Source organism: Euprymna scolopes, chromosome 33, assembly GCF_053919585.1.
Source record: "Euprymna scolopes isolate OS-2025 chromosome 33, ASM5391958v1, whole genome shotgun sequence".
NCBI lineage: Eukaryota > Metazoa > Mollusca > Cephalopoda > Sepiida > Sepiolidae > Euprymna > Euprymna scolopes.
In genome coordinates, this window is record NC_136514.1 from 936427 (window position 1) to 955033 (window position 18607).

General features: G+C 34.7%; 1 protein-coding gene across 1 annotated transcript in view; it reads right to left on the reverse strand.

The window, feature by feature from the left end:
• Nucleotides 1-18357, reverse strand: part of LOC145257983 (dorsal-ventral patterning tolloid-like protein 1) — a 61556-nt gene extending 43199 nt beyond the window's left edge. Inside the window, exons 1-4 of the mRNA XM_080115707.1 lie at nucleotides 18178-18357; nucleotides 16522-16753; nucleotides 11641-11825; nucleotides 960-1122 (exon numbers count right to left, since the gene is read on the reverse strand). Of these exons, the coding sequence (XP_079971833.1) occupies nucleotides 960-1122; nucleotides 11641-11825; nucleotides 16522-16753; nucleotides 18178-18357 (760 nt within the window). The remainder of the gene's footprint in view (nucleotides 1-959; nucleotides 1123-11640; nucleotides 11826-16521; nucleotides 16754-18177) is intronic.
• Between the last annotated feature and the right edge of the window lie 250 nt (nucleotides 18358-18607).

Below are 18607 nucleotides of genomic sequence, written 5' to 3' on the forward strand. Positions count from 1 at the left end.
AAAGAATTATTGACATTTGGAAACATAACTCAGTGATAGATCATTCGACTACATATCAAATGATCCTATGTTCAAGTCCAGGTGTACCTCACCATTTTATTTTAATTTTTCTTATTAATTACTTCAATCTATGATAAAAGAAGAGGCACCATCTTGAAATCGCTGCAAATCATTTCTTTGTTTACATATTTTAAAACTAAACATTAATAAGAAGTAACTTTTTCAGGGCATTCATCATCAAGTCCAAATATCAGCTGACGTGATCTTATAAACAAACACAAATGGGATTTGATGCACGACATTATCATCTTTATTATTTTTTTAATGTGAATTAGTTCACTGGGTAAATAATTCCTCATAATATATAATATTCAATAGCAGATTGATTCTATAATAATACATACGCAATCTGCATAAATTAAAATATCATTTTTAAGCGTATTGCATGATCGTATTGATGAACGACATTATCATCTTTATTATTTTTTTTTTAATGTGAATTAGTTCACTGGGTAAATAATTCCTCATAATATATAATATTCAATAGCAGATTGATTCTATAATAATACATACGCAATCTGCATAAATTAAAATATCATTTTTAAGCGTATTGCATGATCGAGCAACGCTAGTAAACAATAAATGTTCTGTGCGTAGGTAACAGAACAGGAGTACACTTCACATTTTTTGCGTATGTCAAATAATATCGGTAAATGTCACTTCAAACTTCATGTCTATGACGTCATATCCTAATCTCAACAGTTGTTCATTGAAGAGAGAAGTAATAATAATTTGATTTAAGATCCACCATTAAAACATTCACATGAACTTTCAATTTTAGCTTATCATTATATCTGTGCAAAGCTCAACCCTCTTCTTAAAAAACAAAGGTCCGACATGAATAATGAATGGAGGCCTGGACCCCAATTAAAACGATTTGAAACCAAAACAATAGTCACCTTGAATTGAAGTAAAGATCATATTAAATCCTTTGTCCGTACTTGAGCTATCCGACTGGAATTTTAAATATAAGTATGGACCTGAAGAGATCATCGGGGGTGGAAGAGTGAAGTGGCAGAATTTCCCAAGCAATGGTGAGTCTGGCGTAAGACCATCTCTTATCTGCAAATACAAATTTAGATCATCATAAATACGAAGAGAATAAATATTTATTGAAAATCAACCTACATAGTTTCAACGTACACTAATATATATGTGTGTGTGTGTGTGTGTGTGTGTGTGTGTGTGTGTGTGTGTGTGTGTGTGTGTGTGTGTGTGTGTCTAGCCGCACTGATGAGCTGTGAAACAGCGAAGCAGTACTGTATGTAGATGACTATAATGCTCTCTATCTTGGGTTGAACATATCGGGAAGTGATTTACAAATTACCATTAGCATATCAAGCAATGCTCTTTGTATAAACAAATTGAGCTTAGTTATTTGGACAATTTCCAAACATTGTAAATTCACTGTCCGCATAGCAGCATATATAAATACAAATAGCGCAACGGCTAGAAGCTCCAACTGTCGTTTGGGTGGTCAGGTTTCGATCCTGATTTTAGGTAGTTACTTGTCTAGCCGCACTGATGAGCTGTGAAACAGTACTGTATGTGGATGACTATATATATATATATATATATATATATATATATATATATAATCCTAGGCAACAAATTAGTACTGCATGTCGATGACTACAAATATATTCTAACCCTCTATAGATTATAGAGCACTGTCGTAAATAATCTCCCCCGCTATTTAATTGGCTGAAAAATGCGAGGCTCTCTGTTTGTAAATAAGCAGTTTGAGCACTATGAAAATGGTGGACGGATAGACATTTGTCGAGGTCATTTGCGGGTCGACTGTCAACTGCCGACTGTCAACGCGACGGTTCTAGGTTTAATCCTCGGCTTGGGGGAGATGCTAGCGGCATTGATGAGTTGATATACAATATATGTATGTCGACTATTACAAATATATATATATATATATATATATATATATATATATATATATATGTATGTGTGTGTGTGTGTGTGTTAAAAGTCCTTCTCGCATTTATAGTGATTTCAAGGTTGTAAGGGGGGGTTTTGAAGCATGAGAACGATGTTATTTCATTTTTTTATATTTCGAGCGGACTTCCGCTTTTGGTCACAAAAAGTATCGAAATGAAAATGGAAGACGTTGAAAAAAAAAAACTGGAAATTTGTATTTTTGACAGCGTTCATTCCTTGCAACAATGTCCGAAAGAGTGCACGTGAATTATATTTGCTGCATGTGGATAAGTGTTGTATTTTTTTAAATTTATTTCAAACGGCAAAAAGGAGGCGCAATCAATTTTAATATGTATAATAAATGGTTAGAAACTGGAACAAATTTGTTGACCGGTAAAAATAATGTTATTAATAGTTATCATAATGATAACAGTAATAGTTGAAACAAAAATATTAATAGATAAATATAGTTAAGTATTAATAACAATGGTGATAGTTTTAAATAATCATTTTTACGGTAGTCTTTTTAAGTGCCAGAACGGTGCGTTGGTCACGCGGAATTCACGCCAGGGTGTGTGTTCTTTGATAAACGCGCTGGTTGAGTTTGAATAAAATAAAATACGTATTAGATACATTTGAAGCCGAAACAACACATTATTACAAAATAAATAGATATTTATTTTGTTTGAAATTTATATTGGAATTTATAAATAGATTTTGAAGCTACATAATATTGTAATAATGCGTTGTTTCGGCTTCAAACGTATCTAATACGTATTTTATTTTATTCAAACTAAACCAGCGCTTCTATCAAGAACACCACCCCTAACTAGAATTCCGCGTGACAAATGCACCGTTCCGACACTTGAAAAAAACTACCGTAAATACAACAAACGGACTTCTACTTGTTGATTCTCTGCCCCAACAGCAACATGGCAAAACATACAGAAGATGAAGAGTAGCTTCGAAATATATTTATAAATTCCAATATAAATTTCAAACAAAATAAATATCTGTTTTTTATTTTAATAATGCGTTGTTTCGGCTTCAAACGTATCTAATGCGTATATTATTTTATACAAACTCAACCAGTGCTTCTATCAAGGAAGACAAACCCTAACATTATATATATATATATATATATATATATATATATATAATTTAAAGGAGATTAGAACAATAGTCTAAAGAGCAGAGTGTATTTTGATGTAATAGTAAAATTACTAGTTTAATTAAAATACAAGAAAGAAAAAGTGTTCGTTGTAATTTAGATATATAATAAGCTCGATAGGACATATTACTATATATATATATATATATATATATATATATATATATATATATATATATATATATACTAGCTGTACCCTGCCACGCGTTGCTGTGGCTTAATTTCGTGTAACGGAAAATTCTAATGAAAAGAGAAAATGCATGTTTCTTATATTCTTAGTACAGCAATCCACTCCAAAAAGTTTTTTAAAAAAGGCGAAAATGAAAAAGAATATGGTACTCTTGCAGAATTGGGATCCTCTGGAGTTACCATCAATCATGGCTTGGGCTCGACCAACATTCAGTGGATTAAGCCGAAAGTTGCTGAACCATTGAAACGCTAAATAGTTTTCTTTTTTATTGTATTCAAAAATGTGAGTTTGGGTAAGGGGGGGGTGTTACTATACACAGATTCGAAAAAGTTGTTCAAACCCGAATAAATGAAAGCAAAGGTAAGGTAAATTACGTTTCTATCTAACTGGATAATTTTTTAGTGTTTTTATTTAATGTAAAATGTTTAATCGGCTCAAAAACGTAGTGTTTATCTATATATTTGAAAAAGACGAATGGTCGCGGACTCTGTTGAATACGTTAAGTTTTGGGAAAATCAGTTAAAAACTATACAAAACGATGTCAGACACCTACTGATTATATGTTATTGTGACATAGGCTGACATATTCGGTGGGTTTCTGATAGTAGTTTGTATAGTTTTTTAGTTTTAACTCATTTTCTCAAACTTAACATCATCAACAGTGTCCATCGCCGTTTGTATTTTTCAAATACACTGATAAACACTGTTCTTCGAGCCGACTAAACGTTATAGTAAATAAAACGGGTTTGTATTACTAAACACAGAAACAAAAAAGTTGTTGAAAAATAAATATAACAAATAAATGTTATCAAAGGCAAGATAAGTTACTTTTCGACCTAACTGGATAAGATTTTAGTGTTTTTATTTAGTGTAAAATGTTTAATCGGTTTGAAAAAAATGAAGTGTTTATCTGTATATTTGAAAAATACAAATGGCGGCAGACTGTTGAACACATTAACTTTGGGAAAATTAATTAAAACTAAAAAAAACATACAAAATACTGTCAGGAACTCACTCAATATATATTACTATGACATAAGCAGACATGTATTCAGTGGTTTTTAACAGTATTTTGTATAGTTTTTTTTAGTTTTAACTCATTTTCCCAAACCTAATGTATTAACACAGTCTGCCGCCATTTGTAATTTTCAAATATAACAGTAAACGCTGTGTTTTTTTAGCCGAATAAAAATTTTGCATTAAAAAAACAACAAAAATTATCCATTTCGGTAATAAAGTAACATATCTTGCATTTGATAATATTTGTTATACATTTATTTTTTGACAACTTTTTCGAATCTATATGTACAGTAGTACAAATCCAATAAAAACACTAAAAATTATCCAATTAGGTAGAAAAGTAATTTATTTTGCCTTTGAAAATATTTACTTGTTATATATATATTTTTTGTTGACAACTTTTTCAAGTCTTTGTGCAAGTACAAACCCAAAGGTGTATTTTTCTGTCTAATTTTATTTTTGTTATCGCGCTTAAATTTAAATTTTTGGGGGGGAGGGTATTTTTTTTTTTACATTAGGTCCACCTCCGCAATTTACGACTATGCTGAATAAGAAAATCTCATTTAAATTTTGCAGAGGCCATTAGTTTTCGAGATATAAAGACCTGTACTATGCACTATAATTCACTGACGGCCATGAATAAACACTCCCAACCTCCCCATATTAAGAACGGCTTTCGGAATAAACAACACCCATGCCTAACCACATGTTTTAACCTTTTACCTGTCTTTCGTCTTTTAAAAACGGCTTTTCGAATAAATACCACCATTCTCCCCATGTTAAGAACGGCTTTCAGAATAAACACTCCCAACCTACCCATGTTAAAAATTGTGGAGGTGGACCTAATGTGAAAATTTACCTTTTGTTTTTTAATAAATTGTTAGTTGAAAGCAAAGAATAGTGACAAAACATCATCCCTTGGTAAGAATAGCAAAAAAAAAAAATAATAATGGTTTTCTTGGTAGAAACTTTTCTGTATTTCACCTAACAATTTCTGGTGCTAATGAACTTACTAATCCGCGCTATTTTTTAAATCGAATTTCCAAGTTTGATTAAAGTTTTATGATATGTTTTTTATTTAATTGTAAGAATTGTAAGGTTAAAGTACAGAATAGATACAAAACACCCTCCCCTCCCCATGTTAAGAATGGCTTTTTAAATAATAACGTTGTGATTTCAGCACGGATCACTCTCTACATGAGTACCTAATATTTTTCAGTCATTCTTACCATGGAGAGGGGATGGTGTTTTGTAACTATTCTGTGCTTTTTTTAACTAACAATTTATTATTAAAAAAAAGATATTGTGAAATTATAAAAAAATAAAAAGATATTGTGAAAGTTGAATTTAACTTGAAAAAAAACAAAAAAAAAGTGAACGGCGCGTTCAACATTGTAGACGGACCTTATTTGGCAATAAGGTCACGGGAGTCGATTAATAGGTGCTAATGCACTTACTGATTCGCGCTATTTTTTTTAAATCGTATTTCCAAGCTTAATTAAAGTTTTATGTATTTTTGGTATTTTTTTTTTTTTAGATTAGGTCCATCTCCACAATTTTCTTTTAAATGACGACTTTTAAAGGTTTCCGACTATGCTGAATACAGAAATCGCATTGAAATTTTGCAGAAATAAGTAGTTATCGAGATATAGATAGTTGTTTTATGCATTGTATTCTTTGGCGGCCATCTTTGTTACGCGCGTAGATTTGTTTATGATGCGCGCAAGCGTGTAAAAAAGACGGCTGCCAGAGATTACAATGCATTACACAAATTTTTAATATCTCGATAACTACTTATTTCTGCAAAATTTCAATGCGATTTCCGTATTCAGCATAGTCGAGAACCTACAAAAGTCGTCATTTAAAAGAAAATTGTGGAGGTGGACCTAATCTAAAAATTTACCGTTTTTTTTTTCATTCAATTGTAAGGTTAAAGTACAGAATAGGTACAAAACACCCTCTTCTCCCAATGTTAAGAATGGCTTTTTAAATAATAACGTTATTATTTCAGCACGGATCAATAAGTGCACAAGTACCCAATTTCTTTAAAAGCATTCATATTTTCTTATATAAAAACAACTTCTGTAAAAAAAAAAAGAAAAAACGTGCACTTTCAATCTTTGTTAAAAAAAGGTTTTCTTGAAAAAAAAACAAAAAAATACGGTAAAAAAAGCAAAGAACAAAACGTTAATCGGTATTCATGCAGAGAGTGATCCGTACTGAAATAATAACGTTATTATTTAAAAAGCCATTCTTAACATAGGGAGGCGAGGGGTTTGTACATATTTTGTACTTTAACTTTACAATTGAATAAAAAACATATCATAAAACATTAATTAAACGTGGAAATACGATTTAAAAAATAGCGCGGATCACTCTCTGCATTAGCACCGAAAGTACAGAATAGTTCTCCCCATGTTAAGAATGGCTTTCTAAATAATGTTAATGCTTCAGTACTGTTCCTTGTCTGCTTAAGTTTAATTTTTGTTTATTAAATTGTTAGGTGAAAGTCCAGAATAGTTACGAAACACCCTCTTTTCCCATGTTAAGAATGGCTTTTTAAATAATAACGTTATTATTTCAGCACGGATCAATAAGTGCACGAGTACCCAATTTCTTTAATAAAGAAAAAGCATTCATATTTTCTTATGTAAAAACAACTTCTGTAAAAACGTTTGTTTATTAAATTGTTAGGTGAAAGTCCAGAATAGTTACAAAGCACCCCTATCCTCATGTTAAGAATGGCTTTCTAAATAATAACGGCATTATTTCAGCGGGGTAGCTTCTCTGCATAAGTACCATGTTTTGTTTTTAAATTGTAAGGTGAAAGGACAGAATAGTTACAAAATACCATCCCCATGTTAAGAATGTCTTTCTAAATAACATTATTTCAGCACGGTATTTTCTATGCATACATACTATCTATTTTTGTTTATTAAATTGATAGGTGAAAGTATAGAATAGATGCACAACTCCCTCCCTATGTTAAGAATAGCTTTCTAAATAACGGTATTATTTCAGCACGGTACCTTCTCTGCATAAGTACTATCTTTTGCTTATTAAATTGTTAGGTGAAAATATAAAATAGTTACAGAATACTCTCCCTTTCCCATGTTAAGAATGGCTTTCTTAATAACATTATTTCAGCACGATACCTTCTCTGCATAAGTACCATCTTTTGTTTATTAAATTGTTAGGTGAAAGTATAGAATAGTAACAAAACGTCCTCCCCATGTTAAGAATGGCTTTCTAAATAACGTTATTATTCTATTATTATATTATTATGGTACGTTCTCTGCATAAGTACCATGTTTTGTTTATTAAATTATTAGGTGAAAGTACAGTACTCATAATAACGTTATTATTTAAAAAGCCATTCTTAACATGGAGAGGGGAGGGTGTTTTGTACCTAATCTGTATTTTAACCTTACAATTGAAAAAAACATATAATAAAACTTTAATTAAACCTGGAAATCCGATTTAAAAAATAGCGCGGACCACTCTTTACATTAGCACCAAATATTATTTAAGCAAGTTACCAATCCGTAAAAAAAACTGTACTTTTACCAACCAATCTTATATCGAAAAAAAAAAGCAAGCGACAAACTTTTTTTGCCTCATATAATAAAGAAAAAATGTTTAAATTAAAAAATTTGTAAGATAAACAAATGAATTATGTTTTGTTTTGTTTTTTTACTTATCGAGTAAACAGAAAATGAAATTTTCTTCGTTTCGTCAATTCGTGGCTGTGAAATGAATCGAACCGGAAGTTCAGTTTTATCAACAAAACAGGTTCGCACTAACGGTTACGAAAATATATTTATTTTATTTAATATTTTAATAATTCGCGAGGTAAATTTATTTTAATAACATAAAAACATCCCTCGACTCTAAAGATGGGTTGTCTGAAAATTTCAAATAAATTGGTAACGTAGAAATATGGTTTTATTCACTTATAACGAACCAAGAATTAAGAATTACATTTATATATATATGTGTGTGTGTGTGTGTGTGTGTGTGTGTGTGTGTGTGTTGTTTATGAATATGTATGTTTATTCCATTTTATTTTTTAAAACTTTTATTTTATTTATTCATCTGTTTATTTTCTATTGTTATTGTCAATTTAAAAATTATTTCTATCGCTATCCTAGACTAAAGTTTATCCTGTGCACAAAGTTGTTCCCTATTTCTCTCCTACAGTTTAATAGATGTTGGGGTTCTTTAAAAAAATAGAATAGCGAATTTTTCATTCAGACATAATCTACATGCACTTGCTTTTCTTACTGTTTTCCATTCGACTATCGGCGAACGTTCACTTTCTTTGAGTTCCCAGTGTTGGTTTTTGCTAGTGCTGTTTTCATTCGGTGTTTTTTTTTTGTTTTAGAACGTACGTTTATGGTTTTAATAACTGATTTTAATATCTAAGCAAGTCATATTTACGTTATATTTCTTGTTATTTTAATTTGTTTATTTTTATTTTGGTAAATATTGTGGCCTGCTAAACTATGCTTTTGGTTGGAAATGATACTTAGTGTGTGGGAGGGTGTATGCAAATCTGATTGTTTTCTTTTATGTTTTAGGGTTTAAAACTTCTTTTAAAAAAACAATTCTCAGATCCATACTTCACTAATCGACACACACACACATAGTACACATACACATATACACACACATATACACATACATGCACACACACAAGAGTAGCATCATAATTCCAACTCCAATCTCTCGCATATTCAATATATTGCATAAAACTACGTTAAGTTTTTACTTTCTTTCCACTTTAAAAGTCACCTTTAAATGACGACTTTCATAGGTTTTCGGGTATGCTAAAAACCAATACCGCATTTAGATTTGTCACAAACAAGTAATTTTTCGGGTATTTGGCAATGCAATTCCTTATGTTGTTACATGTGACCATTTTTGTACGTGCTTCCTTCCTTGGATTACCTACCACGCTTCCCTACATAAAATGTTGAGTTTTGTTTAATAAAGTATTTTTTACAAACTGAATATGGTCGAACGAAACAACCGAAATATCTTGATTCAACTTTAATGGTGTCTCTGTGTTCTTATTGCTTATCCACTATTGCATAAACTAATTTTGTTCGGAATTTTAAGTTCATATGTGTTTCTTTAGTGGGTTATTACAACAGCCGTTTACCACTGATTTCTCGCAAGCAGCAATCATTTATCTTCACTTAGATTTTGATGAATAATGAGCCTTTTCAAATGGCTAGTACCCTTTGCACTCTTTCAGTAGACGTCTGGTTATAGCTCTCTTTTCTTGGTCATCCCATTCTTTCATCCCGAGTTTGACGCTTTACAAAAATAGGAACAGTCTCGTAGAAAAAGGACTCATAAGTATTGAAACTTTTTTGTAGATGATGTAATTGAAGAAATAGGCAAATACATCTATCCATATATATAAAAGCGAAAATGTGTGTATGTATGTTTGTTTGTATGTATGTATGTTTGTATGTCTCGCAAAAACTTTCGACGCGGGTCACGGATTTTCGCCAGATAGGTACCATTTTAAAGTTCCTACCTTCGCCCAACAAATATCGAAAAATTGGCAAAAAAATATTAATTCCTTCACTCTAAAATCATCAGTTTTGTACAGGGAGGGGTGCCGAAAAAAATCTTCATTTTCTCTGCTCCTGCTACAACGACAATGACATCATGTTTGACCTAGAAAACGTTCGCGTTAGTTTCAACCACCTGCAAGTGTTTTTAAAGGTTTAATTGTATCAGTTATTAAGTGTATGTCTCTTTGGCGTAGGGGTAACGTGTCGGGTATTTTTCCCCGTCTTAGCCTCGATGTTTCAGGTTCGAGCCTGTCTTTCTACCTAAACGTTTTCCCTCTTTTACACCTTTTCCCCCTTTTCTTTTTACGTTTATTCGCTGTTTTGCTTTTTATTGGTTTTTACAATTTTTTCTTAACATCGTGCTTTTTTAATATTAAAACAGGGTCACCCTCTCCTACATACACACCCCCAAACACTCGGGCAACGCCGGTACCCCCGATAGTCTATAATATAAATCTCACCTGTCTGTTTAAATGTATGTATGTATTATGTAAGTATGTATGTTTGTATGTCTGTCTAAAACTTCTGACAGATGCATCAGAACGTGTCGAAACCGGTATTGTTTTGAAGATCGACCCTTCGGACGACAAATATCGAAAAATTGGCTAAAAACATTAATTTCTTCACTCTAAACGTGGCACTTTTCTACAAGGAATGGTCGCTTTTTTCGCCGATATTTTCGAAAGTCATTCCTCTTTTCGATTGTCTAGCCTTATTTTAAACCTACGTCACTTCTGGTTTGATGATGGACGCAACAGAAAACATGTCACGTTGTTTTTTTTCCACGTTCTTTTTCTCCTTCATGGTACGGGTTCGAGCCTGCCTACCTACCTACTACTACTTTTTTTTTTTTTTTTTTTTTTTTTGCTCAACACACCTCCAAATACCCGAGCAACGCCGGCCAGGAACTCAGCCTAGTAGCATAATAAATATTCCTTCATTATCATCTGATATTTAAACTTTTGGACAATTTTAAAGTTGACAAAATTTATTTAATTGAATGAGTAAAAAGATAATAGCAAGTCAGGTTTGACACAAACAAAAATGGGGGTGGTGGAGTGGCAAACATGAAGAAAAACTGGAAGACAGAGTGAAGGAAAGAGAGGGAGAGGACAGAGAGGAAGAGAGAGAATGAATAGACAGAGAAAGAGAGAGGACAAACCAAGAGAGTGAGAGAGAGTGAGTAAGAGAGAGAGAGAGAGAACAGGCTGATGGAGAGAAAGAAAAAGAGAAGGCAAACTGAGAGAAAGAAAGAAAAAGTGAAGGAAAACTGATAGTGAGATGAAAAGAAAAAGAGGGCAGTGAGGGAGTAAGATAGAAAGACAGCAGCCGGGGGTAAAGATAGAAAGAGAGATAAAAGATGAGGGAGGGAGACAAAGAGAGGACAGACCGAGGGAGAGAATAAAAAATAGAGCAGACCGAGAGAAAGAGAGAAAAAAGAGCAGACTGAAGGAGAGAGAAAGAGAGAGAAAGAAAGAGAGAAAGAGAGGAGTGGAGAAAAGAGAGGCAGATCGAAGAAGAGAGAGCCTAGAGACGAGAGAGCAAATAAGGAAAGAGAGAGAGAGAGAAGTAAGAACAAATCAAAGAGAACAAAAAAAAGTCACTTCTGTCACACGCGCGTGCACACTCACACAACAAATAACGATGCGGTTTTGCACATAATAAAAATTGATAATTACCTCAAGATAATCATAGTTGCAAGAGTAATGATATTCCATTCGAAAAACGGTGAACATAATTGAGATTCTTTTTCCAGGGTCCATACTAATGGTCCACTGACAGGTCCGACGAATAGGATAGTCGTGTGGATATCCTGGACTGTTCAAGAGACCATGAGACTTTCCGCGAATATCATAACCACATTCTACAAGTGAATAGAAGCAGTAAACGAAGATTTTGAAGGCAAAACGTGATAAACATCATTTTTCAGTTAAACATTAAATTATCACAAGTTTTCAATTTCTTTATTTTTCATACCAGAAAATCAAATTTTATTTACAAGTCAGCGTAGTGATTCATATTAGGCGATTGAACATACAGTGTAATCCTAAAAAAAAATCGCCAAATTCAATTTCTTCCTTATATGTTTTTTGTTGTAAGTGTTCGCAGGAAGAGGACTTACTATGGGAGAGAGTTAGCATATCCGACTCTATAATATTAGTAATCTATTCAATCACACTTAAAATTTGTTTTTCATACATAATCAGTTTTTTTTTTTTTGCTTCAAAGTAAAATAAACTTGTCCACTTCAAAACTAGTTTTTGAAATTCCAATTTCTAGATTTTAAATTTTTTTGGAAATTTTCTAAATTAAAAGAACGGATTCATAGTGCATTTACATTTTAAAATTATTAAGTAAATGTTATGAAAAGTATCAGCATTTCATTACTTATATAAGTTATTTTATATATATATATATATATATATATATATATATATTCTTATGATTAAAAGATTTATAAATTTGAAGAAATCTTGCAAATTTTCTAAATTTGAAGAACGTTTACATTTTTAATTTGTTATGTTAACACTATCAAAACGTTTCCGTTTTATTACTTTTACAATGATAAAATTGTCGCCCTAGAAAAGACAACATGATTCCATTTCCGTTTGATGAAAACTGATTTCTTTTTTGTTGCAGACCATCTACTAGTTGGCCTAGTGTGTACAAATCCCAAGAGCAATAGGAACCTTCTATCATGTCTTAAAGTGACACAAATGTTCAACGAGAGAGATCATAGATGCGCTGCTGTACAACTCATGCTTTCTACTGATCCAAGTTATGACAACAGGACCATTGCCAGCACCCTCAAAATGAAAATCCGGATGGTTCATGGTTCAACGCATTGGAAGACCCACAGTTATAGTGTTTAGTGTGGGTTCAAGTGAGAGCCACATCATGCCACCTCACATCTTCAAAGTCAGCTTGAAAGTCAACACCAAAGTGTACCTGGATGTGCTGAAGAATGTGATGATTCCCTAGTGCAATCAGGTGGCCACTGGCAGATCCTGAGTGTGGCAGCAGGATTCGGCGCCGACGCGCGTCCAAAGAAACCCAGGCTTATCTTCAGAAGGAGTGCTACGACTTTGTACCCTTCTCTCACTGGCGCCCCTACTGCCCCAACCTGAATTCGCTAGACTACTTCGTTTGGTCATACATCGAGAACATTACCGTCATCCGCCGAGTATTCGCCAAACTCTGGCTGATGCTTGTGGAAAAGGCATGCACCCAGCTCTAGACCTGTATCGAGGCGGTGATTGATGCTGAAAGCGGCTACATTGAATAGATGTCAGCTATACTAGATAATCAATGTACTTTAATTGCTTTATTTCAATGAAAGTTTTAAAATAAAGTTGTAGTGTTGGTTTCTTTAGGACGACACTTACATTATTCTACTCTGTACTAGGTATTTTAGAAAACCAACCTGCCTCCTCCCTTGAGGATTGTTATCTCCCACTCTACCGTAAGAACTCGGACAGACATATGCATGGACTTGGAGTCTATATTCGAAACACCCTCCCCCTAACTAGAGAAATAAAACTAGAATCAGAGGGCCAGGCCTTTATGTGCTTCAGACTAAATATGCAACACAATATTAGCTACTTGTATTTTCTCTACCGTTCTCCCTCAAACCAAGACTGTACCCTAATAAACAAAGTCTCAGACAGCATAGATATAGCACTCTCCCTCGATACTAGCGCACAAATACATGTATTTGGTGACTTCAATGTCCACCACAGTAACTGGCTAGGATTCTCAAATCACACAGACGTAGCTGGTAGCGCAACTCATAGCTTCTCTATATCTCATTCCCTATCTCAGTTGGTTACATTTCCGACACGTTTCCCAGACCAGCACGATCAACATACCTCACTTCTATATCTCTTTCTGACAACGGTTCCCAATGACTGTACAACAAATGCCCACAGCCCACTCGGGAATGCTGATCACGCTGTGATAATGGTAGAAATCAGCCTAAATTCTCGCCCTAAAACTGAAGACCCACTTCTCAAAACAACGAGGTATTACAAAAAGGCTGATTGGGAAGCCATCAGGGAGCTCATCAGAGATGCCCCATGGCAAAATATCTTTACTCTTCCAGCGGAACAGTGCGCAAATGAGACAACTGAATGGTTCAAAACTGCTATTGAAGCACATGTTCCCGCACGGAAATACTATAGCAGGCCCCACTCTCCCCAATGGTTTACTTCTGCTTGTGCAGCTGCCATTTGTCAAAGGCAGCATGCGTTCCGCAGATTCAACCGACATAAGTCCAGCTCAAATAAACAGAAGTTTATAGAAGCTAGAAATAATTGTAAGAGAGTGATAGACACAGCTAAGACAGATTACTCTGAAACCACCAAAAAGCGCATCGAAGCACAGAAATTAGGAACCCGGGATTTTTGGAAAATCTACAGCAACATAGTTAATAATGGACAGTCAATTATTCCCCCACTAACAAACAATCATGAGGTTGCTTGCACGGCAACTGACAAGGCTAATCTGCTTGCCAGTCGGTTTGCCTCAAACTCCACACTGAACTCGGTACACCACTCACTCCCTGATTTTCCTCTGCGAACAGACGCCACACTTGACGATTTGAAAATCACCCTTTCTCAGGTACATGCTATTATAAAAAACCTAGACACCTCAAAAGCATGTGGACCAGATCTCATCCCGGCTGTGCTATTAAAAAAATGCTCTGCCGAGGTTGCTTCAGTTCTGTCCAAACTTTACAATAAATGCCTTAACGAATCTTGTTTTCCCGACTGCTGGAAAACCGCCTCTGTGGTACCAGTCTTCAAGAATTCTGGTGAAAGAACTGACCCACTAAATTATCGCCCCATTAGCCTCCTCCCGCTTTTCGCCAAAATATTTGAGTCCTTAGTTAATCAAGCCCTAGTCCAGCACCTAACAGCTGCTAAACTCCTGACTTACAAACAATATGGATTCAGGCAAGCCCGTTCAACAGCAGATATCTTAACTGTAGTTTCTGAACGTATATACCGTTCATTGGATAAAACAGGGGAGGGTAGAGCGGTGGCCCTCGATATATCTAAGGCTTTTGATAGGGTATGGCACGATGGTCTTCTAAGGAAAATTAGATCATATGGAATCACTGGAAGAATTCATAATGTAATTAACTCCTTCTTAAGTAATAGAAAAATCAAAGTTGTCCTCGACGGACATACATCCAAACAATATGACATAAATGCGGGAGTACCTCAGGGGTCTATCCTTGGACCTCTATTATTCCTGATATTCATAAACGACCTCCCTGATAATATTGTTTCGGAGATGGGTATATTTGCCGATGCCACCACTCTCTATAACAGATATGAGGGGAAAACAAATGAACACATATCCAAGGAAATGGTAGAAACACTAGAGGACGACCTCCAATCCGTAGTGGAATGGGGACAAAAATGGTTGGTCACATTCAATGCTGCTAAGACTAAGCTTGTTTCCTTCAATAACTACAAGAAACCTTCTCTGCCACCAATAGCAATGGCCAAGAACACATTGCCTGAAAGTACTTCTTTTAAACTCCTCGGCCTAACGTTTACAGGGAATATGAACTGGAATAGATACATTGAGAGCATTGCCAAGGCTGCTGCAAGAAATGTTGGCTCTCTCTACCGTACTAGAAAACTACTTACGCCTGACAGTATCCTATACCTCTATAAGGCAACCATTCGCCCATGTATGGAGTACTGTTGTCACATCTGGGCTGGTGCATCTGCTGCTTGTCTCTCGCTCCTGGACAGGGTTCAAAAAAGAGTCGCCAACCTGATAGGTCCTGAACTGTCATCTAGGCTTCAACCTCTGTCCCATCGACGAGATGTTGCATCCCTCTGCCTGTTCTACAAATACTTTAATGGTGAATTCTCTGACGAACTGCAAACACTTGTACCTCCCCGACGTAACTACCCCCGACAAACCCGACAAGCTACTAAGTCTCATCCCTTTACAGTAGAGATCCCTAGGTGCAAGAAAGCCTTTTACTCCAATAGTTTCTTCCCCAGAACTGCGGGTCTTTGAAACTCCCTTCCGGGATTCTGCTTTCCCAACTGCAATGATATGCAGAAGTTCAAGTGTAATGTTAACAAACATCTTTCTACTCTTCTCCCTTCATAATGACCCCGCTAATTAATTCCCTAATAGTAGCTCCCTGCTTCAAAGTGGCACTGTGCCTTGTTTGGAGTGAAAATTGAATAAAAAAAAAAATATATATATAAGTGAACTTGTCCGTCCATATGGGGAATAGTCTCTACCAAACTATTCTGTGAATTTTTTAGTCTAGAGACTTAAAAATTGATATATAGGTGATTTGTATTTGTGGAACAAATAAGATTTACATTTTAGTCGGTAAAAATTGCTGCTAAGGGATCACATGTTTTAAAAATTGGAACTTGGCATGCTTAAGTCGACTAAACGTGTTATTTTTATGCATGCGCAAATATACATTTGTAGGTTAAACAACTTATCATTTTTTAACTTTTTATTATGCAAATTTAGAAGACATATGCGGCATCAAATGGATAGAAATGTGTACTTACGTGGGTCTTGAGTTATCCAGCTGACATTAAACCCTTCATAAGCAACGGACCGATCCGAATGGAACCACAATAGAATCCCTCTTCCAGTACTGTTTATAATACCATTATTTGGTATATCATTCAAGTTGCAGTATCGTCCAATACGATTACCGTACCTGTGTTCACTGTCAATGATGTGGAGCCAATCGTAATGGCATTCAGTGTGCAAATTGGTAAAATTCAGCTGAACCATCTGACACAAGAAAATAAGGATATGTTGAACTGCAAGGATTTTATTTCTTTTATCTGAATTGCAATCTATTGGACAATTTCTTTTTAAAAATGAGTGATTTATTTTACTGTGGAATACTTTTATTTCTTTTATATGAATCTCAACTGATTTTGTCAGTTTGTAGATATATTATTTAAAATACATTAAGCAGATACGAGTCATAAACAGGATGTATTGTAGACAGAGGGCCAAATAATTAAGCTGAGCACTTATAAATAAATAACTCTCCATCTCTTTTTCTTTCTTTGTGTGTCTCCCCTAACGACATCGATCCAATCGTAACAACATTCAGTATGCAAATTGGTAACATTCAGCAGAACAACCTGACACAAAAGTTTTAAAAAATAAAAATGTATATTAATTGCAATGCTTTTATTTCTTTTATATAAATCTATATGCACCTTATTATAAAAAAGATAAATCCTTCATTCCTGCAATCAGACTTGTACGCAATGTCATTAAGATTATCGATCTGTTGGGATTGTGTCCCTTGGACTGTAAACTGATGACGTGTATTTTAAATTGGGTGACTGAGTTATCTCCCTTTTATTGATTTTTTTTATAAAAGGCACGTATGTAACGTGTTTTTCTATTTCTTTCGTGTATAAATGTAAAAATAAAAATATGTGTCTTTCTGCGCCTCTGTGTGTAAAAAGGCTAAAAGATGTGACATTGTTAATTAATTTTGTTTCTTTGTCATCGTCAATATAGCTTCCACTATGAAGTCATTTCAGGGAGAAAAGGTACATTTTTCTTTATTTACTTCGGAATTAATTTAATAAAGGTTACTAATTAAACTAACAACAAAAGTTATTAATTAACCTAACAAATGTAGCTATAGATATAACCCTGGTCACTGAAGCTAAATGTTGTGGACAAGTGTACCGCTATGAATTCGGGGAGAAATAACACAGCGTCTACTTACCTCCTCCACAATGATAATATCGAGAAGTCGTTTTACCAATCTTAGATTTTTCAAGACTTAGATCGATCGGCATTTCATGTCTTTTCGATATTCATCTTTCGTTCTTGTTCACGAAGTTATATTAAATGGTTTCCGGCTTCATCACAATGCTAGTATAAACAAGTCTTCTTGTGAACCAAACCTACGTATGTCAGCCACGATTGCCACCATGCATCCTGGGAGAAATACTAAAATTCATTGCTAGTCTGTCCCAATTGTTCTTTAGACCAATTTTTCCTTTTTTCCAGCGCACAGGTGCTTGATTTATTGATCGACATGTTTCGCATGCATTCACGACAGATTTAGCAGTCTCTTTGGACACTTACGGGTCCACCATCCTGGCAAAATATAGAGTTTGTTTTACTCCTGGATGTCCACTTTGATGAATATCAGTCACCTGGTTCCCATCCAGTTGTCTTACTGCTGCGCAACTCCCAAGCACCGGCTCCCGTCTTTCCTTGAGTAGATCCATCCACCTGCGTGGCACTCTGGTGAGACTATCTGCGTGATTCTGATAGGACTTCACAAGTTTTATATCGATGGACAATTTATATCCTTTTGCCAGTGATTTAAAAGTTTCTAACCTTCGCCTGATAAGCATTTCACCAACTGCTTTCGTGTTCACAGGCACTTTCCCAGTCAAAATATCAGAGATCCATCGGTGCACACACACCGAATCGGTAACTAAGTGTAACACTGTTGCCTTCCACTGAAGGGCAAAATTGACTCCTTTGAGTGCTGCGTTGTTCGGCTAGATTGATGTGTTGAGCGTCGTCAGTAGGACATAGCCATCCCACATTCTCAATGACCGTTCCATTCGCCTTCAATGCCACTCCTGTGGCAATGCAACT